Here is a 23,808-nt window from a genome sequence, read left to right as displayed (position 1 = left end):
TTGGTCGTGCTTTTTACAGTACTACGGCTTCCACAGATGACATTTTTTTATGGATTTTTTGTCAAAGCACTTAAGATATTCATTGCTATCGGGATGTTAAGAGCATTCCATGGAATATAACAAAAAGTGTATCTCGAGCCGGTTTCTCAAACGTACCTACCCTAAAACATTTGAAATTAAAATATAAGTTTCCACTTGCATTAAGACACTTTCTTCCTAATTATACCCTATAAACACCAGAAATTAAGTATGGAGCTGGTATCAAGAGTAAAACAATCTTAATTACCCAAGGACTATGTATATACCTTCAACCCCTTACAGAGAGGATGCTTAGTGTTCAAAAAACAGTTTGTGCCATAGATGACATGTGTTAAGTGCTTTAAAGAACTTGATATAAAACAACAAAAGTCTTAATACTTGTGTTCCTGAGTGATGTTGAAGAAAAAATGTATTTTCTGTCCTTTTGTTCACATGTAATCATTTCCAAGTAATCATTTCCTAAAAAGAAAAGACGCAAAGGAGCCAAAAGGATTTAATTGATGATTTATTCTTAAGGTAAACATTTTATTCAAAAATAAATTACCGGAGACATCTTTAAAAGGCAGACAGACATTGTCTCCGAGCCACTCGTCACAATCAAAACATTTTCCTATCAGAATCCAAATATTCACACCACATAATGTCCGTCCTCACGAGAAGGAGATAAACTATGTAAACCCTACTACAGCAGCAACTTATCCATCTTAAACCACAGACTGGTGTTAGGTTGATCAAGGAAAAAACAGCCATTGTCAACTGATTCACTATAAAATGTATACAAAGTTTATTTAAATATTTAATCCAACATATACATGCCCGATTTGTACTATGTGATCACAGAAAGAGAGAGACTGTACAGTTCAGAAATGTGGATGGAATCAACGAAAAGAGCTGAGAAAGAAGTCAGAAATAAAGATGGGTCCAGGTCTATTTTATCAGTATTGGAGAAATCGAAATATTCATCCGACTCCAGAAAGAGAGACAAAGGCAGTGGATACAATCTAAACTCGTCGGTTACAGGAATAGTTCACAATGTTTGCAGTATAAACTCATCACTTTGTTCCTGAGTAACATGAGAAGATTGATACTAGTCTTGTGTCTGTCAGGTAAATGTGAAACTGCAGCTAATTAGCTTAGCATTAAGGTGAAACGGCTAGCATGCTCAAAAGAAAGAAGTAAAACATGGTCAACCAACACATCTAAAGCTTACTTAACACATTTCAATTGTAAATTCAACTGACAGGACATATATTGTGGATTATCGAGCTTTGGATGTGCTGGTACAGGCCAATTTATTTAATTTCGAAAGTTTCACCCTGTTAAGCTAACAGCATTAGCTTCTGGCTGCTGTTTTATTTTCAACCCAACATATAAACAGCTTCAATAATCACACCTAACTCTGACTCAGGGAAGCAAATTATCCAAAATGGCAAACTATTCCTTTATGAAATGTGAAATAGGAGTTTGAGCTAAATAAGGATATATTTATTGAACTCCCTGGAAGTAAAAGAAGGCTTCCAAGTGTATTCAAAGTCTTTAAATGCAACGAGAAACATTTAGAGCTAGTGCAGCTTTCATGAAATGGTCCTCCCTGGCTGCCTAAAAGCTCTTAGCTAGCTTAATGCTACGACAGAGTAGCTCCTAACACCATGCAGTGTCAAACACTGGCGGTCCGCTGCGGGACACTAAAGACCAGATAAAACACGTCAGTCCTACAATTAAAAACACGTCAAAATCAGCTGAGAGGCTCGCAGCTTCCCACAGTTCTCTTCAGGATTACAATCAGAAAATAGAGAAAGAGAGACAGAAGCAACCCGGAGCCCAGAGTGGGATTATGTTACCTGGTGACAAACTGAGTGTGAGCAGTGAATGAATGGAGGCAGGCAGGTGAAGTACTTATGTCAAATTAAGTAATAAAGAGTTTTGTTTGATTTGTGCACTCTTCTGAGGACAGACATGACTGTTCATGCCTCTCTAGATTGTACATAACATGCCTTGACATTTACTTTCACTTAAGTAGAATTAATAAAATCTGTTTCCTGATTTTACTGAATCAAATGATACAATTCACACGTCAGTCAGCTCATTATTAGTCGCTAAGTTACTTGTGCTTGTAGGATGTGTTAGACTGAAGTAAATCGAACTCTCGCCTATAAGACAAAAACACGATTAAATGCACAAAAACGTTTCATTTTGCATCCGTTTGTTGATTACAGCTGCCCACGGCGTTGTCAGTTTTCCCTGAATTACAGCTCAATTCTGAAGCGAGTGTAGTACGCTACCAGCAAACATGTGTGTGTATGTAAGCGCGTGTGTGTGTCAGCCTACAATACAAGACGCATCTTTTACAGCATGGCACACCGGAGGAGATGCCTTCAGGTCCTGATTTGGCGAGAGGCTTCTCTGCTCGGTCCTCTTAATATTAAAGGTGCAGCGTCTGCTCTGAGGCACTGGGGGGCGATGTAGAGCAGACAGAGAGCATCAGGTCCAGCAAATAGAGACGGTGGCAGCGATGAGATGATGGAGGACTTTTTGGGGAAGGGGATAAAAGAGGGTCAGCTTTGGTGTTGAACTAGTTCCACAGTTCTAGGTTTGATCACATTGAGCGAGTGGGCGGTGCACATGGCGGGGGAGATGAGGAGGAGGAGGAAGAGCGTCAGTGAGTCTTTAACTTGGTGTGCTGCGAGCCCGATTCTGTCAAGCTGGCTTTGATAGAGTTAACCACCGTCTGTCTGACGTTGTCTTCCATATAATGTTCACTGAGCGGCTTCAAGACCTGCAGGAGAGGAGGAGAGAGAGAGGGGGTTTGTGTGAGAATACATAATTAAAAGTGTCCAGAAAACAGTCTTAAAAAGGGGACAAAGAAAGTGAAATTAAAGATTTGGGAAGAAAAAAAGATCAAGGTGAAATAAATTAAGGAAAACAAGGTGTAGCGTCCAACTTGGAGACCACAGAAAACAAAAAAACAACAACCCAGGATTCACAACGTAACGGAAGAAAATCTCAACTGAAAATAACAATAAAGATTATTAAAAACCGTTTTGGCAGGCTTCCTTTCTTTGAGATCCTGAGATGGGCTGTGCCTGTCGCAGTTACATTCAGTGAAGCTCAGAGGACGTCCAGGGGTTAAAGCTTAAGAATCCAGCACCATTTGACTGAATAATATGCAACAAGAAGCCAGCAAACTGCAGGAGTTTCCATTAGAAGTTTAACAGAGTGTAAATGTGTCCGGCAGCTAGATCCTCTTCTTGTAGTTGTTGAGAGGAGTCCGAGCTCTGAGTCCTAGCGAGGCTCCTGATGGGAGGGAAGAGAGGAGAGAGACGGGCCACGCCAGGCGGCTCTTTACGGGCTCCAAGAGTTTGGAAAACACCTGAGAGAGAGCAGGGAGGAGCGGGGGGGTTACAACGAGGAACAAGAGAGACGGAAGGAAACACACTGGAGCAGGAGGAGGAAGATACGGGAGGAGAATGGGGAGAAACTAATAAGGACTGCAGAAAAAATGGCAAAAAAAGTTAATAGTAGAAATAATATTTAGTAATATAATAATATTTCTAAAAATGTTTTAGAATAGTAAGTCATAAAACATTTAAATAATTATCTTACTACAGAATCTTATAAATAAAAACATATAGTATAGTATGTGATAAAAATCATTTAAAAAAAAAGTCTGAATATTGTATGCAGCAAAAAAGTCAATTTAAAAAATAAAAAGTTAAATAAAAATGTGTAAAATATGTGAAGATTAAAAGGAGAAAAGAAGAAAGACTTGAGAATACTTGGGAGATGTTGAACCAAACAAGTGAAAAGAACAGAGGGAGGGGGAGAAAGGAAAGGAAATGAGGATGTTTGGAACCGGAAATGAGGATGTCTGGCAGAGGATCAGAGAAACAGGAAGTGACACCTCTCACCTTTCTGAGGGTCTTCTGTAAACAAGGGAGGGAGGAAGAGACACAAAGCAGAGGAAGGAGGGAGAGTCAGAGGAAACGAGAGGGAGGGGTTTGTTGTGAACCCCAAAACATTCATGAAACACAAAACAGAAGACAAACAAACTTCATATCCGTGCTCCTGAGTGAAGTCTGAGGGTAAAAACTGAGGGAGGAATGAGAGAAAATAAAAGTAGGTAATGACAGAGTGTAAATGAGGAGGGGCCGCTGGAAGGTGTTTTCAAGTTTGTGAGATGGATGTTAAGACAATCGTAAACATGGAGTGGAAAAAAGGAAATTAAACGTGAGAGGATTCTTGTTTCTAAGTCTAGAAACCTAGCAATAAAAAGGTCAACCAGGGAAAATCTAACCAAGTACAAAAGCAACATGAAATAAAACAGAAATGTAATATATCTAAATGTTAAATATATAAAATTTCACCCGCTTTAAAAAAGGCTTATATTTGATACATTCTTATAGTAATAAAAATCTAATATTTGTATTTGAACTCAAACAAACATTTCTGATAGGGATTACTTAAACTGGAATATATATCTATATGTATCAAGTGTCAAATGTACAGTTGAAAAATAAGCCACTGCTCTCTGGTAGACTAACAACGCCAGCTAGGGCTAAAAAATGAATAAAAAAAAACGTTTTAAAACAATTTTTTTATAACTGCTTGATAATTGTATCTATGTTTTACCAAGCTAAAATGCCAAAAAGAGTGATTGCATTAACATGGAAAAAGTTGGGCAAACCTAGTATTGCACAGTGGTTTAGGGAACTTTCTTTATGTCAGCCTTTAGAAAAAAATCACTTGCATTCTCAAAGACAAACAAGAACTGTTCCAGAAGGTCTGGGGACATTTTATACAGTATACCAAGAACAACGACCTATGTCAATTTCTGAACAAACCTGGGGCAGGATAATATGTTATAATATGTTAAAATGTAAATTACTGTGATATCCTCTGCAGAAATACGGTCCTATTGCTGGAAAACTGGATGGTTGCCGATGTATTAGAGTGCCAATGTTGTATCTATGTACCAATTTAATTTAGTGTTGTTATTTTTCTTTAATGTAAAGTAATGTAGTTGTCCTGTGTATATGTATGTATTGCTTTTGGCTCTATGTCTTCGTCCTATGTATGTGATTTTTTTGTATGCTGAAAATCAATAAACATATTGATACAAAAAAAATGCCCAAAATGTGCCTGTTACAGCTTCCCTTTAGGCAGTTACCTAGTTCAAGCTTAAAGTTAAAGCAACTATTACAAAAATAGCCATCAAATTGTTCATTAGAAATAACATTATTTCTCGCAACAGATTATCCTTACTCCAGATATATAAACCTGAACACACACACACACACACACACACACACACACTCCTCCTCTCCCACTGATGACCCACCTGTTCCCAGAGGGTCTCTGCCACCAGGTCTATCAGCGTCCCCACCTCCCTGAACTCTCCGCTGTACTTCACGTACGCCCAGGCGCAGAGCGACAGCAGCGCCACGCCCATCGCCAGGTTAGCCAGCGCCGCCAAGGTGCTGAGGCCGATGAAGCCCGTCACCCCGGCGACCACGTAGGTGACAAACATGACAGCGAAGAGCGTGGCGGGCGTGCGTGCCGTGTAGAAGATGTTCTTGCCGGCGTTGTGCTTGGTGAAGTTGGAGAAGGTCTCGTCCAGCTCGCCCTCCAGCTGGTTCTGGTAGCGCTGGCAGAACTCCTCGCCGCCCATTTTCTTCACGGAGCGGAAGTGACGCACCGAGTGCTCGCGAAACTCCTCGTGGAAACGCTCCAGGTCTGTTGGGGCGAGGTACGGCTTGTCCCCACCGCAGACCTGACGGGACAGAGGAGAAAAGTGTGACCAACAGGAGAGGAAGAGAATCCATTTTTATTAGACATTATACAATAATAATAATACTACATTTGATTTATATAGCGCTTTTCCTGGTGCTCAAAGCGCTTTACAAGCAAGTAAAGAAGAACAATAACAACAAAAGTAAAAAGTGCTAAGCTAGGTGGAATAAGGGCGAGTGGATTAGGAGTTGAAGGCAAGAGTGAAAAGGTGAGTTTTGAGGGATTGTTTGAATAATGTGAGAGATGTTTTGAAGGAGTAGTGTGCTGCTAGCTTCCTGTAAAACATATTGAACTATGACTTCACCCCAGTCTCCCTAAATGACACCTTTGGCAATCCTTGGGTTGTGTAATTGAATGTAATACAGATGAGTGTTGAAATAAATCATGTCCGTACCTGCTCCATGTTCCTGGCGTACATGTCTTTGGCTCCTGCCACAGCAGTCAGGTTGTTGGCTTCTGCTGTCGCCTGAAAAACAGGAGGAGATGATGAGTTTAGGATTCAAACCGAACTAGAACCGTACCTAATGAGATGATCCCTCAGACAGTAACTGACCTGCAGCATGGACTTTGGGTGAGGCAGCTCCTCCCCTTGGTAGATCTTTATGTAAGCCTGCAGGAATGAGATATTATACAGATTATCAAACCAGTGTCTCCTGTACCATGTTCTGCCAGCTGACAGAACATCAACAGTCTGGTAAGGACTTTCTTAGGATTCACTTTACAGCAACAAATGGCACAATGGGTGGTGACACTGAGACATAATTTAAGTGATAATTAGAACATATCAATCATAAAATGGTGTCTTTTTTTATGTCAAAATAAACAAAATGTTAAAGCTCTGCAAGCCATAATCAGAAGGCAAAAAAACATTATAATTATTTTAACATGTCTTCATTTTACAATTGTTTTTTTTCCTATGACACCACTGTTAAAATGTCTAATTTAGCTAAAATGCCAAAACAATGTCAGATAACACACCCTTATCTTTTGCTATTTGTCAATTATGAATCTACTGCACTTTGCAGCACCTTGAAGTACTCCAGGAGATCTCTGCAGGTGACTTTGTTTCCTCCGATCTCCTTCTCCACCAGACGCTCGGGGGCCAGCAGGAGAGGAACCAGCCTGGCCAGCTCCATCTTGAAATCCCCATCGATGTCTGAAACACACAAACACACACCTTGATTGTCCTCTTGATCTTAGCGGCTGATAACATCGCCTCTAAGGTAGCAAGCCACCTGGGTTCTTTCAGTGGTAACATAAGGGCAAACATCAAAAACCTTGGTGTAACTTTCGATCAGTCTATGCTACTAGACAAACACATAAAACTTCTGACCCGTACCTGTTTTTTCCATCTCAGAAACATTGCCAAGCTCAGGGGGGTTCTATCAAACACAGAAATGGAGATGGCTATTCATGCCTTTATTTCATCCCAGCTTGATTACTGTAATGCTCTGTTCTCCTGCCTCAACAAAACATCAATAAACCGGTTACAACAGGTCCAAAATGCTGCAGCCAGATTGCTCACTCGGTCCAAAAACACATGCCACATCACTCCGATTCTTTCTCCCCTGCACTGGCTCCCTGTCCATCTCAGAACCCAATTCAAGGTTTTGGTCTTCACTTATAGAGCTGTCCATGGCCAAGCCCCAGCCTACGTTAACGACCTGATCCTCCCTCATAGCACAACCCGGGCCCTGAGGTCCTCTGAGCAAGGCCTCCTAAGGGTGCCCCGAACCAGGCTAAAAACTAAGGGGGACCGTGCCTTTGAGGTGGTGGCCCCAAGGCTTTGGAACAAACTCCCCCAGACACTGTCGCGTTTCCACTACACGGCCTCGCTCGGCCCCGCTCGGTATGGCTGGGCCTCGTTAGGACTGGCTCACTTTATGGCGCATTTCCATTACAGTTTAGGAACTGGGGCAGTATCTATAGTAACGCAGTGTAGGCGGAGCCGTGACGTGATCTTCAGAGGACCCCAGAAAAAACAACACAGCCGTTAGCTGTTAGCACTCAGAGCTCACAGCTCCTCATATATGTTCAGAAACTAGACAAAAGTTAAACAAGTACAAACCACAGACTGCCTGTGTCATGGTGAATACAGTCGCTGCTTATTTATGTCTGTATAGGCCGTTGTTGTGAGTGTGGACGGTCGGAGCATATACTGCGTTAGCTTAGCCAATCTCCATTTAGAAAACAAGCATTTTAAAAGGTTTTTCCCCTGCCGTCTGTCTGCAGACTTGACAAAGCATTAATTCATGGTTTTTACTAACCGGTATCAGTATGTTGTTACTTCGGCATCATTTTGAAACGTGTATTACAATTAAATCACGGTCAAATATGTCCATCTTGTTGTAGTTGTTGCCCCCCTGCCAGCGACGCTCTCTCTAGTTTAGCATACTCAGCCCGACTCAGCCTCGTTGCCTCTGGCCCTGGAACCCACGATTTTATGAGGCCAGAAAAAACTGGAATTAGGACCCGCCGGCCGGTACTAGGCCAAGTGGAAACGCAACCAAAGACGGGCCGCTGACGTCACAGCCCTCTTAAACCGGGCTGCGCGCTGTAGTGGAAACGCGCCATAAGAGCCTCTGCCTCAGTAGAGATTTTTAAGGGGCAGTTAAAGACCCACCTCTTCCGTCAGGCCTTTGGGGCATCGGAGGAGGTGAGTTAGTAGCTGTCTTTCATTGGTGTTTTATCGCATGTTTTATCCTATGTATTACCTGCTGTTGTTTTATGCCTTTTTATGCCTTTTATTCTACATTTTAGTTGTGTACTGTGAATTGTGTACTGTACTGTAAAGCACTTTGTACATTCGTGTTGAGAAGGGTGCTATATAAATAAAGTTTGACTTACTTACTCTGCAACAAGCATATCAGTCCAGCTCACTTTAGCCATCACTGTTCATTATTAGAGTATTATTATTGTTCCCGTTTGCTCACCTTTCAGCCTGCCGTCAAAGTAGGGGTTGGTGGCCACCTTGAGGCCGGGATGAGGCAGCAGGAAGCAGCCGATGTTGGAGAAGCAGGAGTGGATGTGCTTCCTCACGTCATTGACTGATGAGTGTGTACACAAACCTCTCACTAAGCAAATTTACACAGAGCTGAACAGACTCTGCTGTTAAGCGTGTTAGTGCTCTTCAAAAGAGGAGTGTCTGACAGGAGTAGTGAGTGTTTGTCCTGCTGCATACATATATTTAATGATGTGTTTAACTATAACTTATCAATTATTCTCACCTGTAGTCTTTTATCCAGGAACTTGTTTCCACCTTCCAGTCCGTAGCCGTGTTCATAAGGATAACACCAGTCCCGAATCAGGAACATCAGGGACTGAACACACAGGAAAATAACAACACGGATGACAATTTAAAAAAATAAAATAAATTAGGTGTCTATATATTGATTACTTAGATTTAAAAGTATAATTTTAAGATTTATAATAATAATCTTAGGATTTTCTTACTAACTTTTTAACTTATATGTTCCATTACGTTCCTGTTTTCAGATACAAATTCAAATTAAATTGTATTTCTCAATTATATTGATCTAGTCAATATAAATACATGACCTGCTGTGCAGCCACATATTGTAATTATAGTATATGTTATGGACTAGGATAATTTTCAACGGTTTATATTAATACATTAGGACAACATGCATGTACACGAGTACACAGTCAACAGAGGCGTCAGTACCTGGAAAGGTTTCAGGCAGATCTCTTCCATTGCCAGGCGGCCATATTCTGTGAAGAGCTACAGATGGGAGAAAAACACATATGATCAGCAAACAAAAGTCACTTTGGTGCTACTGTTCCGTGGGAGTAGACAACACAATACCAACCTGCAGATGCTGCAAGTCGTCCTCCTGTATGTTCTGGGAGAGATTGTACACCTGAGAAGAAGGAAGACAAATATGAGACGTAAATACTGACATTTTAAGAGAAAAAAAAAGCATATTTTTCATAAGACAGGAAGTGCTTTGAAGTGTCACCTGCACAGAGCTGGTCATGGTGCTGAGGGCGAACACAGTGGCACAGTCCTTTATGGTGGACTGGCTGTCAAACGCTCCCTGAGTGTCAACGAGCAGCACAGCAACCTGTTGGGACGAGAGGGGACAAATGTAAACTGCTGCACACTTCAGCTTGGCGGGGCCTGGGTTTCTGCTTTAATTGTTTACGCATGTAAACGTCACGAAGAGAAAACAAACGTGATATTGAGCAGATTCTCCCAACGCCTTTTTGTATTGATTGTTTTGATTTGTGTTTACCTTGTTGCCATCAGGCTTGTCGACCACAAACACTTCGCTCCAGATCTGAATTCCTGTGGTCTCCCTCTCGCAGCCTCCTCTCCAAGTGAAGCCAGTCAGCGGCTCATCATCTCCTCCCATCCACGACTTACCCTGTTGAAGAGGGGAAGAGGGAGGAAACAGGGAGGGGGTGAGACGAGAAGAATGACAATATGAAATATTAGTTAGGTTACGAAAATAAAGTATTTTTTGTGACCCTGTACTCTTTAGCCCTAACCCACCATCAGGCCTGACTTGGACAATCGTTACACTGTATAATAACAAGCCAGTCATGTAAAGGTGTGATGTAGATTAAGACCAAAACAAATCACTGGAATTATTATCAGATCGTGGTAAAAAAGGTAAAAGGAATGTGTTCTTGATTTAATCTGCAGCACCTCAATTGACACAAGTTATACCATCATCCTCATGGTTAGAAAAGTATGGTGTGTACAGAGTAACACGTGTGAACAGCTCACTCTGGGACACACAGGATGACATGTGACTCCCACAACAACAAGAGTGGCGCTGCAGCAAAAGGCTTCAGTTTGAGACTGAACCCACCACAACAGATTCAAAATCAATCAGCAATCATTGAATCACTGAAAGCACAAAAGATGAGATTGAAACAACAATGTGACCTTGTTATTATTTCCACCGGACATGTCATGAGATCTGCTGACCACAAATAGGATATGAGTAAACAAGCCTCACAAACAAATGCCTGATTTGAAATGCAAAGTATGCATGAACACTGATTCTTGGTTTCTAGAACAGGACATCTGTGCCGAGTGGCTCAAACAAGGATTCTTGTGACCGAACAATCGAGCCAATCTCATTTGATAACAACAAATACCTGCGATCCATATATTAACATAATCCCACAGACTGCCAGGTTCTTATTTGTAACATGAACTTCTGAATATTAATGTTAGATATAAAGGACAACAGTCTGAACAAGTAGCATCAAGTGTTTGGGAGAAAAATGTGAACATGTGCAGATCTGGGCAGAGTTGGCATGAAATGCCCACGTTCATGCCTGCCCAAAGCTGTGGAGAAAAAACCTTCTTTCCGTCGTCTTTCCTGCCGTGCGTGCGAGAAAGAGAAAGAGAAAAGAGAGGAAGAGAGAGAGGAGAGAGAGAGAGAGAGAAGAGAGATAGAGAGGAGGAGAAGAGAGAGAGAGAGAGAGAGACGAGAGAGAGAAGAGGAGAGATGAGATAGAGAGATAGAGGAGATATGCAGAGAGAGATAGATCTAGAGAGCAGAGAGGAGAGAGAGAGATTAAGTGCAAGTGTGTGTGTAAGGTGATCCTGGCTCCTTCTGAAGGACTAGTTGTTGATACTTGTGTTGGAGCGAGTCACACAGCTGTTGGATGCACATGCTTGAAAATGTGTTTGTGGGTTTGTAATGTACCACTTTGTATTATTAATTACACCAATTATATCAAACGTTAGTAACCACACAGGGGAATTACGTTTATTGGACCAAAACTATTGATAGACTTGAATAACTATATACAATAGTTCTCAAACTCTTTTTATGAAATGTAATTATGATCGGTAATGATAGGTGGAAACCAGTTAAACCACTCTTTTTATTCAGCTCATTGAGTAAGTGAGATCAAACAGGAAACACTTGTCTATGCTCGTCATATTGTGTTACACATGCCAGTACTGGGTGTAATATTATAGGAGGTTTCTGTTCATTCAGCCTACCTGTCTACAATTTCTACTCATTGTGATTGTTGCACAATAATAAATCCCCAGAGGAAGGACAAGTCGTGTTTACCTAGCTCATGTAAACACAGCATCGGCATTTTACAACTACTACAAGTGTGAACAAGTTATATTACTAATTTAACTGACACTGTGCTCCACATGAAAATGGATATCAAAGTTATACATAATGTATCGCATGACTTGACTTCTCCTTATGGGTCATTTCTGTGTTAAGGAGACCATCCAAGCCCTCCTGTTTTTTTTTATTGATTAAGTTAATACCTAAATACATGTGCCTTTGTCAAAACATTTAACTGATCAGATTACTCCAAATTGAAAGTTAATAATTGTAACATCTTTATTAAATTATCTGCTTAGAAAAATTGTCGGATTTAGTAATAAATAAATAAATGTTTGAATGAATCTGTAAATTGATTATTTAAATGGAAGAACATTAACAACTATTTTAATATTTATTATAGTTTTTTTTAAAGTTTTTTGGGCAACCAGTGCCATTATAAGAGGGACAGTCTTGAAAGTTGGAGGCAGAGGGGATGACAGGGTCACATGATGCCCACTTGACTGATTAACTTCTCTATTACTGAATGAAACCTCACTCCTCTCACCTGACTGTGCATGAAGCGCAGCATGAAGTCCAGCAGGAAGGACTTGCCCTTCCGGAAAGCTCCGGCCACGGACACCACCACCACGTTCAGGTCCTTCACGTGGTCCTGCAGGAGGATCCTCTCCAGCGCGGGGGTGTCCAGCTCGAAGCTGTGCTCGTCCTCGTTGGCCACGACGATCTGGATGGGCCTGGCCTTCTGTTCCTCCATCGCGGCCTGAAGACATGAGTTTGCTATCAATCAGGGCTTTCCCTGGCATCGAGAGAGCATTTAAGTGATTACAGTGATGAGGAGGCAGGTTTCAGGGAGGAGACAGGGAAGTGAAAGCTGAGATCAGCAAATTAAGTGTCTGAGGGAGAGACACACACAAAGGCAAAGACGCACCTAGATTTAAATGTAAAATACACACAATGCCACAATGAAAAACTAAACTAAAAGCGATCATTTTGATTGAAATTGTTATTTGAATAGCAATATTAGAGGGAATGATCATTTTTTAAACATAATTCACATTTTCATTGATAAATAGATTAAAATAATCAAGTTCACATTGATTTTAGAGGATCTGCATGAACAGATGATGTGTGTAGAATACAGTTTGGACTTCACTGCAGCACTACAATACTTTATTCAGATACTTTTTAACATATTTTGCCTTTACCAAATATTGTGCTTATTGCGATTTGCACAGTGCCCTATTCAGTATTATGATAACATTTCCATTACGGGGGAGCTGTAATGGTACAGTATTACACTTGCCTATTCCCTTCCTTAATATGTACAGCATGTACTCACAAAAATAAAATAATTATTTTGTTAGATAGACCCTAGTTTGACATGGTAATACACAGGAATATATATGGCAGGAAACACATTAACATCTTACCTCTTCTTCCTGAGTCTCTTCATCTGGTGAGGGGCTGATGAGTGTATTTTTGCCCGAATTTGAGGCAGAGGTCCTGGGGGGGAAATCATCCTCCAGGTCTTCGGGCTGGGCTAAAGGAGGCCTCTTCTTTTGCCGTACAATGGGGACATCTTCCATACCACTCAAGCCTTTAGATAACCGGACAAAGTCGAGACAGAAAGATTAAATTACAGGGGTTGGATAACATCAAGCTGCATGTCAGTGAAAGACACATAGGCTGAAGGGAGAAGGATATGAATGTGGAGGACTGGTTAAGCAGGAAGACTAAAACACACTTTTCTAAGGAATACATTTGATTGTCATAATCTTGTTTGCATGAGAGACTGATTATTATTTCATAGAAGTTTACAAGGCAAGATAAATGGCCTTTAGGTAGTCTAACTGAAGATCTTTCCAGGCCTTTGTGCTGGGCTAAATACTGTTATCCACCCCGGTGTTCCCATCTAGGTCAAGCGCAAAAATAGCCTTGTTCTGAAAATCACAAAGGACTTGCAAAAGGGACACAGCAAAAAAAAGATAGGACCGTTTTTTCACTTTATATTCTCAGCCATTTTGAGGTTTCTGAGAGTCTTTACTTTACATGTAAAGCACGTTTCCTTTAAAATGCCAGGATTCCTTCCTTCCTGTCAGTTAAAAAAAACTGCAGTATAAGCAAGTGTGCTGAGCCACAAACTGTAATGCATGACAGAAAAGTAGCTTGTCTTGGTGGCCTTATTTCTTAAGGCTGTTTTGTTTTTATTGTTGACTGATATGATTTATCAATTTATTGTTGGCACTGTAAAACGTAAGAACTGAAGTCCAAGGTGACGTCTTCAAATGTCTAATTTTGTCTGACCTACAGTCCAACAGCCAACATATTAAGTTTAAATGAAACCTTTGAAGATCCAATTGTTCTTCAGTTTTCTACTTTCAGCAGTTTTCAGAGCTCTAAATAGAATTCTACAAAATGTAAGCAGCCTGAAAAAATTCTGTTTTGCCTTTAGTTTTTCAGCGTCCTGTTTTGTCTACTTCTGGGATTTCACACAGAAGGTGATCCTTATTTTTTTAAACCTCCTTTCTATATTTAGCCTAGAAATAAACCCTGGTGCCGGACTAAGATGACACTCCCTGAAGTAAATAAAAAAGTGGCAAACCCTTGGTTGTACACCACCTGACTGGTAGGACAACAAGTATCAAGCATTGCTCATTCAAATATTTAAAATGATTAGCCATTCATCTGAACCAAGTTTCCCACGAGATTATGTCTCACCACATTCAAATAAGGTTTCGGCAAACCAACATGACCCATCCCTTCCAGGAGTACCATCCTTGATGAGCACAGGCCCTGATCTACGTGATGTACACTGAGTACACTGAGCGGTTTATTGTTTCAGTTCTAAAAGCTCAAGGTGACATTTTAAACTAGCATTCAAAAAAATACTCCAAACAACCAAAGATATTGAAATCAAACATGACACAAGATAAAAAAACTGAGGCCCCTCTGCCTCTGAAGACAGAGCTCTATAAAAGCCCTGAGCCAGGTTCTTTTTGTTTGTTTTTCATGCAGTTTAATTGGGAGATCAATAAACGTGTGCCTTGTGCACATGGAGAGCACATTTGGAGGGTTTATGCTGTAGAAACAAGTTTATCACAAATTGGACCTCTGTGCAGGGCCCCAGGCGGTAGGTCCTAGTAGTTAGATTAGCAGTGAGCACACTTATTAGATTTACCAGTACCTAAGTTAGAAGAAAAACAGCCAGAGATCACACCTCGCTCTTCAGTACAAAATAGCTATTAAGCATTCTCTCATAAGCATTTCCAATGACAACAAATGGTCCTCTATCAAAAAAATGGACGCTCTATCTACTGGCCAAAGCCAAGAAACAAGTGACCTAGCGGTGAAAAACTAAAGCAATTCAGATCATGAAGAAACAAAAAATAAAACGAAATATTGAGAGCAAACAAATAAAATATGTAAAAAGAAGGTGTTATTTTGCTTTCATACTAGGGCTGTGCAATTAATCGTATTTTAAATCGCAATTACGATTTTGGCCTGCCACAATTACGAAAAGAACATAATCGAAAAAAACAATTATTATATTTGCTAGGTTGTGACAGTGCACTGCAACATATTTGATCCAATTTATTTTAGTCTCATTTATTTGTATTTATCATATTTATATATGTTTAGTAGCTTGTGGAAGTGCGCTCCAAAAATATTTGTTGATCTTGTTTATTGGTATTTATTATTTTGATATTATTTATTTAAATGTATCATTTATTTTTGTATTGGTTTTTCAGTTGAATTATACGTTCAGGGTAATCAACAGTTAAAAAGATACTGTTCAAATTATTATTTGTATTTATTTTAAAGTTCAATAAATGGATTTTTTCAAAGTCAATGAATGTATTTAATAATCGTGATATCAATTATTGACCCAAATAATCGTGATTATGATTTTTGCCATAATCGCACAGCCCTATTTCATACCATAAAAAAGATTCTACATCTTAGTTGTTGTTACACTTTGTGCTTCTTATATGTGGTAGGAGGGCAGTAACAGTACGTGATATCATTGTTCAAACAACTATAAGTGGGGCATTTACAGATCAAACTGGAAGTGCAACAAACTCCCAAAGGGCAGCAGCAATGCTTTCAGCACGGAGCAGTTACAGTAATCTGCTCTGCACACAAATTAGCCCAGGAGATTTCATCAGTGTGTAGCAGTGCAGGTTCCCATGTAGTCCAGAGCAGCACTCGGCAGCATGAAGAGGCTCACACTGCTCTCCCGCACAAAGACGCTATTCTGCTGGGACTGCTAGGAGTCTGTGCTGCAGCAGAAATGTGTGCGAGAGACAAAACACAATAAGCATGCAGGGAAGCATTACCAGCCAGTGAAAACCCATTATCTTTGCTGATCACTGGTGCACTCACACTTCATGATAAAGTGGCTAATGCACTGTCCCACTCCTCAGCTCACAGAAAAGAGGGCAGAACTAAATTAGCCACATTGCTTCTTATTTTATGGAGACACTGAGCAGATGTTAAATGGCCTACATGCTTGTCTGCATAGCACACACTCCAACAAAAAAGTTGTCAAGGTATGAGTTTGTAAAGTATGCAAAGCAAAACGCATTAGCCATAAACACATAAGTGGGGGGTCTATCTTTAACTATGCATGGCAAGAATAGAGTATGTCTACGCAAGCTAGCCTACATCTCAGCACTGCGTCCCAAACCAGCAATCCCTTCCCTGGACTCCTGAACTATATCTGAGGCAGACTTTGATAAGGGCATGGTCTACTTAACTTAACCAGCCGTCTAAATATGGGACTTTTAATACTTTAGTAACGAGGCAATTTTGTTGGTGTAGGAATGAATACCTTTAGAAACATTTGAGAGTGAAGGAAAATGCCCAACTTCAAGTTTGTCAGTGACAAATACTCTGCAAGCAAGATTATGTAAAGTATTTGCTGATGTTGTTTGTCCTGACATTTCACATTTGGATCGTGAGAGTGAACACTGGCACTGTTCAGAAAGCAGGGCAAATTCATGCCAGATCCTTTCTCTCTACTGTTGCCACACTGATTATTAGTACCAGTGCTTCTAATGCAGACTTTTAACACCATCTTGTGACATTAAGGCTATGCATTTCAGATAATTTGAAGAAGAAACAACCAAGAATGTATGATATTATCAAGACAACAAGACTGCAGGGACTTAGTTCATGAAATGTGGATGAGGAATCCACTGTAGCCTATTAAGATGCGGGTACATTGACTTCTCCTCACACCAGCAGCAATAGACAACCTGACACGGCCTGCTTGGACAAGAGTCAAAGAGGGCAAATGTTCAATTGCAGCAAGCAGACCAATCAGGAGTCTGTGAGGACAAAGTGCAGATTAAGAGCAGCAGGAGTTAGTGAATGTTGTTGCCACAGAGTCAGCTGGCCAATATGAAAAGTACACATAAGGGTTATCATGATAAAAGACTCCTGGTCATATCTCAGTGATGAGCCTTGGAGAACGACGATTTATTGTTTGCCTAGCCGTCTTTACAAGGTTTAGAGAGAGGTTACAATAACTGTTGGTGTGCTGGGGTAGATTTGCTTTAACCATTTTGTTTATGTTGTCATTTTAGATTAGGAAAAGGATATCAGGTTGTTTTCTCCTTTTTTGAGATGGCAATAGTGATCATAACAAATTCTTTTTCAGATCAGTCATTTAGTTTCTAGGTGCATAAAACGTAAGTAGTTTAAGCAAATGACTTAGTTTATCCAACCAACAATACAAAATACAAAGCTGTTAAAAGTGAATACAACTATTTGAAATGTTAGCTTGTGTCAACATTAATGATTGATTATGAAGGCATCCTATCCAGTAATCCAACTATAAACAGGGAGCTGGCGGTATCCCCATTTCCTCCAGGCTGCCAAGAAGCCATGTATCTCGAGCCTACTGCTTTAAATGCAAGGTACAGGTGAAACAGATAGGGAAATTAAAGTTTTACCAATACCAAATGTTAATTTTGTGGTTAATGAATAAAAACCGTTGATCCTGATATTATAAAAAAGGAATCCTTAACATTGAAGATTCTTAAGAACTGTACCCAGAGAAATAGTTAAAATATCTACTTCTACTAAAGTGATGTAGTGAACAACTTATCTACAAGATGACATATTCATCATCACTTTATCTACAAGTTGTTTTCAGAGGACAGAGTTAGCCTCGCAACTACGTGGATAAGTCTGCTGGCAAACTGAACAGACTAATAATAGGGCTTTTAAAAATACACATGTCTTTAGTGGGATGAAAAGATTAAAGTATGTGTGTTGTGTGTAGTTGGTAAGGCAGAAACCCCTGTTGCACAACGCGGGCTATTTAAACGTTTAGAAACGATGAAACCAAATCATGGTGACTGTGCATCTACATGTAGGTTTACAGACAAGAAACAACAGATCAGCTGGTCCTCTGCGGGCCAGGTGAAAGTGACGGGCCGGACAAACGAGACGACAGGTGTCACGGATAATGTTATATCCGGGTCAAAATCTATTGCATACACAGTTGGTGGAAAAAGTACTAAAATCTTGATTTCAAGTGCAAGTAAAAGTCCTGCATTCAAAGATTGGCCCATTTCAGAATAATATTATTATGTTTTTATTATAAATATTGATGTATTAAAGTGTTATCAAAGCTGGTAAAGATAGTTTAAAATACTTTGTATGCTGCAGGGTAGCTTGTGATTTTACTCCAGGTAAAGTCTTATTTAAGTGTGTAACTAAAGGTATTAAATACATGCAGTGGTGTAAAAGTACAATATTTACCTCAAAATTGTAGTGGGGTAGAAGAACAACATAGCGAAACATTAAATTACCTAAGTCAAGAACAAGTCCCTCGAAATTGTACTTAATTACATTACTTGAGTGAATAATATACTTTACACCACAGCACAGCACCTTTTCAGCTTAAGTTACACAGGAGAAAAGCTGTTTTGACAGCGCCAAACACACTAACAACACGTAACTTATTTAAACTAGTAGTCACATAGTTTGGACTGTTTTAACACCATGTGTCTGTTAGAGGAGACACATTCTGACACGGGGCACCATATTTGAATCACCATATATAACACCTCTCAAACTGAAAACAACAGCTAACGGAAAAGCGAGTTTGCCACTCTCAAAGACAAAGACGAAAGGAGAAAAAACACTTTAAATGTTAATCCCAAGCTTCTTAACTTCAGCCTGTTTAATCGATTCACTGTCATACATCTACTTGACGAAATCAACAAGGGTTTACCTTCGTCAACGACTCGGCTTTTGCAGTTGGGCTCGAAGTGATTTCTGCTCCTCAACCCGCTCACCTCCGCCATCTTGGACTGCTCAAATCTAACGTGTGTGACGTCAGATGAGCTTTTTCTTCTTCACGCTTCTGTCTGCTGAAGTTCAAACCTCCACGAGGCTGCTGCTGCTGGGTGAAGAGACGACCATAGGTGAAGACACAGCAGCAGAATGTAAACTATGTTCAAATTCACAGAAACCAAAACAACATGTGTTTTTAGGGCTTTTAAAAAGGTAGCACATGTTAACCTTCACTTCATATTCTGTTCTTGTACATATCCTCTATTCTATTGACATGTATACTTTTTGCACTACTTTGTATTTTTGTGTTTTATTGTATGTTGCATTGTTGGAGGAGCTCAGGTCAGAATAATGTCATTGCCATTTCTACACTGTGGCTTTGTGCATATGACAATAAAACCTTTGAATTTGAATTTGGTTAAATTTGATTATTGTGATAGTCCAAACAATATATGAAGTCTGGACTATAGGTCATGTTTCTTTATTTAGTTTGAAAACAATTGAATAAACACATTCTTATCCTATGCAGACATGTATGACTCCCTCAGTATGTGTTCTTTCACTGGGTTTGTTGCCAGAATCCATTTGTATCTGAGAAGTCATTTCTTAAAACCCATGAAGGCTATATTTATTTATTTGTTCATTCATTTATTAAATTAATTATTTTATATGTGTTTCTATTTCCTATTTTATCATATAGCTTATTTTTCCTCAATGTTGTATCAGACAGGCCTAATAGTTTGTTGCTATTATTATTACTTACTCAAATGACTACTATTACTATTAATACATTTTTATTGTCAAATAATTTGGATTATAATATTCTAATACCTGCCAAACTGATTACATTTTCATTAACCTTAGCTTGAGGCTGCTTTCATGTTTAGTGATGTTAGCATGCTTACCCTACCTGTACAGTCTATGATGCGCAACATGCTAAACTGCAATGGTCAACATGGTGAACATTACAAACATAAACATTTTAGCATTGGCCCTACGAGAATATAAGCATGTTAGCTTTTAGCTCAAAGCACTGTGTCTCTTAGCACTGCAGCTATCTTGTCTAATTTGTTTAAATGTGATAATATTCATTCACTTATCCACTCACTCCTTGTTACAACACCAACCTCTTGTGGTCACCAGCAGGCCTGATAATGTACACACTGAACCACGCTTCCTGCCTCTGTGTAGCTTGGTGAAGGTTCACTTTCACAGACAGACTGTCTTCAGTACAGATATCTGTGATGAAGTGCAGATATGTTGCTCTCCTCTCAATAACTTTATGGTGTTTAACTGCTGTCAGGGATGACTGCTAAGCAAAACGTTGTTAAAGCTCTTTATCTTTGTGGGTAAACTCACTTCATGTATTTACACAGCCATTCACATCCCCAAATCTGCCTGGAGGTGTGGGACCAGGCCGACAGAGAGGCTCCCCTGGCCGAAGCAGATGGGAGCTACGTGGAGTGAGTCCCTTTTTCAGAACTACACTTTGTTGTTATTGTGAATTGGCATATTTCATTGTTGAGCATGTGGTACAAAATAAAAGTTCACAACACCTTCTAAATGGACTATGTTGTGAGTGCAGTTTGGTCAAGGATTAATTTGCTCCTCAAGTCATTTTTGGTGTGTTTTGGTCAGCTGCCCTGTTTGCATTGGCATTTAGCTAATCTAAAAACTACCTGACAAAGCTGCTGTTTGGAGAAAGTAATCAAAGGTACTGTTGTAATTTACCAACTCCAAACTCTAACTGATATGACCTCGACACACACAACAACACGGTCGATTTATATTTACATATGAACACATTCATAGGGCACCTTATCACATTTAGTTGGCTAACTGGGATTGGGTGTCTGACGACTGCTGGATCAACACTCCCTCTCTCTGAGGGACAACCCCACATTTCCTGGAGATCCTGCTCCATCCAGGGATCAGATCTGACATTTAGGAGTCACTGAACAACCCTCAATGTTTCCTGTACTTCTTCACATTTCAAAGTCATAGATTAAACATCCTAAAACAGATCACATCTTTGCCTGTTGGGACTTTTTGGGCTGTGTTGCCTTCCATCTTCCATTATGCTAAATAAGTTCAATAGCCAAACACACAAAAGACACACACAGAAAAGAAGGTTAATGTAAGAGGGACAGATGGAAAATAAGAGTGAGAGGAAAGAGAGACCTGCTGTGCTAATCTGTGTCACTGCTCTTCTATTCTTAGAAGGTCCCACCCGCCAGCAGAAATATGAGAAACACACGTGATGACAAGTCCTGATACATTTAGAGAGAGGGTCAGCGAACAGTGACAGAGCCCCCAGACCAGCAATAAACTCCAGATGTGTGTGTCTGGATGGTATGGAGCTTTTCTAGGAGTGCAGCGTCATACAGGACATTTTCTTGAGGAATTATTAATAATTATTCCCATGCTCATGTACTTTTAAATTATTCCCCCTCCCATCGAAACTCATGTCATATTTGAAAACCAGATCCTTAGGCTCAAGTTACAGTCAGTTGAGAGAGGCTTTACTACATCTATTTGAGCTCATGTGATGATAGAGACTGAGTAGATGTCTCCCTCTAGTGTCTTTCCAAGTAAAATACAAGATGTTTGGACCCATATCACAAGCTGCATACAAGTCTTTAAGAACAAGTTACAGCTTTCCTGGATTTATTTAAATAATAATAATAATAGATTTATTTTGTTAGCGCTTTTACAGGTGCTCAAAGTCACTTTACAAAGATAGTGAAAAGAAAAAGAACAACAAATACATATAGTTAAAGTCAAATTAAAATCAAGCAATACAAAAACAATCACACATTAAAAGCCAGATTGAAGAGGTGAGGTCAGTGCAGTAAAGAGGCCCTATTATGGTTTTTGGGGTTTTCCCTTTCCTGTAGTGTGTTAAATAGGTTTGTGTGCAAATAAATGGTCTGCAAATACTGAAATCCAAAAGTTCCCGCAAGAGGGAGTTTCTCTTCCACCCACTCCTCAACTCACAAATGTATATTCTGTTTAGTTAGTTACAGAATGACTCAGTTATTTGAATGTCAACATGTTATAATGTTCTATGAACAGAACTCAGATGCAGACAGGACATTTCTCCCTCATTCAGTCGACTCAGCAAGGAGTGAGCAGCAACTGATAAGAGATTAAAGATACAAAGATCAACTATGGAAAAGTATTTCAAAACAAGTAAGGCATTTTAGAAATCTGTTATAGATCAGTAAGGCTAACTGTTGTGTAAAATATCACAGGATGCCTGGTAGCATATGTCAAATAGCTGCCTTTTTAATTGTAGGTACTATATATGTGTATAACCAAACCAACATATGGTTATTTGTGTGATGTAATATGTTTTACCGGTAGCCTACTTAAATATATATATATATTACAGAAAGCATGTCTGATTTTGTCATAATCCAATACTGCTTCCAGATCCTAAATTAAATGGTATTGTAAAATATAGTATAATTATGAGCTATATTTTACTTTCCATACAATTGAATTTCTTACTTCATACACAGTGCAATTACATTTTGGAGTAATTAAGTGATTTTTACATTACATAACAGTTTCACCAAAGTAACGATTCGCCATACCTCTTTCATCACTGCTTCAAATATTAACAGCAAGCTGGGACCAAATCTTAGCAAAATAAGGCACAATGAAAAAATCCGTAAAAATTACATTTTGATTGTTTATTGTTGTTGTGTGAGCTTTCCTTTCTCTCCTGTCTTTCAGCGTTGATGCAAAAGGTCCCTTGCCTTGATGCGTTGAAGAGTGATGATGGATATGCTGCACGTAATCTAAAAAAAGTCCTCGGGGAAAAGCCATATCTTTATTATCCAGCCAGCAACTTCTCTGACCTGGGCTGTATCTCATCTGAATCTGGTCAGTCCAAATCTACACCAGGACCTGAAGGCCACATGTGGGAGCCAGACAGCAGGGCCGCTGACTTTCATCCAAGAAAGGAAGACCATTCTCCTCCAGTGAATCACTCGTGTGACCTGAGAGATGTTGAGGCTCCTTCTTCCTGCTGGATATTGAGGACTCTGCAGAAATTCACTTTCGGATCCATCTACGGCTATGAGAATATCAATCGGAAATACCTCTACGCTCCCCCTTCTGACATATCTGGATTTGTGGATGAGGTCTTCACACAAAACATCTAGGCCGAATCAGTGCTTGCAGCAAAAGTAGTATAAACCACCAATATAAATTACAGAAAGCCATGAACCTATTTGAATAAAATGTATCGGCATACTTTATTTGGTCTTCATTTGGACACTTTTACACATTCATTAAAAAATACAGAAAAAACCCCAAATGTTTTACAATCAATTACTTTTGGTTGGTTTTACAGTAGCTAATATAACTCTCTTAGTTGCATACTAGTTGTTGGGGAATAATTTGCTTAGGTATTCAACCTTTGACACTGTTCATAATTTTCTCTTTTCACTGTCTCCTTTCCCATGGCATAGGTCTACGGCCTTGGGTATTGCTGCTATCTCTCTTAAGGAGGGGCAGCTTTATGGGATTAGTTTTGTATCATAAAGATAAAGCAACACTTTCTCAGAATAAAGCAAAACTATGAGTTTAA

The 23,808-nt window shown here is 39.7% G+C and overlaps 1 protein-coding gene across 1 annotated transcript; it reads right to left on the bottom strand.

The window, feature by feature from the left end:
- Positions 1–526: 526 nt before the first annotated feature.
- atl2 (atlastin GTPase 2) lies at positions 527–19,315 on the bottom strand. The gene is made up of 14 exons (XM_034152256.1): positions 19,147–19,315; positions 13,331–13,497; positions 12,448–12,660; positions 10,086–10,217; positions 9,810–9,914; positions 9,660–9,710; positions 9,515–9,571; positions 9,040–9,149; positions 8,763–8,899; positions 6,858–6,985; positions 6,383–6,439; positions 6,224–6,295; positions 5,378–5,809; positions 527–2,815 (listed from the first exon to the last, which is right to left on the bottom strand). The coding sequence occupies exons 1-14, from the start codon at positions 19,217–19,219 to the stop codon at positions 2,696–2,698; spliced, it is 1,854 nt and encodes a 617-aa protein (XP_034008147.1). The 5' UTR covers positions 19,220–19,315; the 3' UTR covers positions 527–2,695.
- Between the last annotated feature and the right edge of the window lie 4,493 nt (positions 19,316–23,808).

The sequence above is a fragment of the Trematomus bernacchii genome, unplaced genomic scaffold, assembly GCF_902827165.1.
Source record: "Trematomus bernacchii unplaced genomic scaffold, fTreBer1.1, whole genome shotgun sequence".
NCBI lineage: Eukaryota > Metazoa > Chordata > Actinopteri > Perciformes > Nototheniidae > Trematomus > Trematomus bernacchii.
This window is presented reverse-complemented; position numbering and strand designations above follow the sequence as displayed.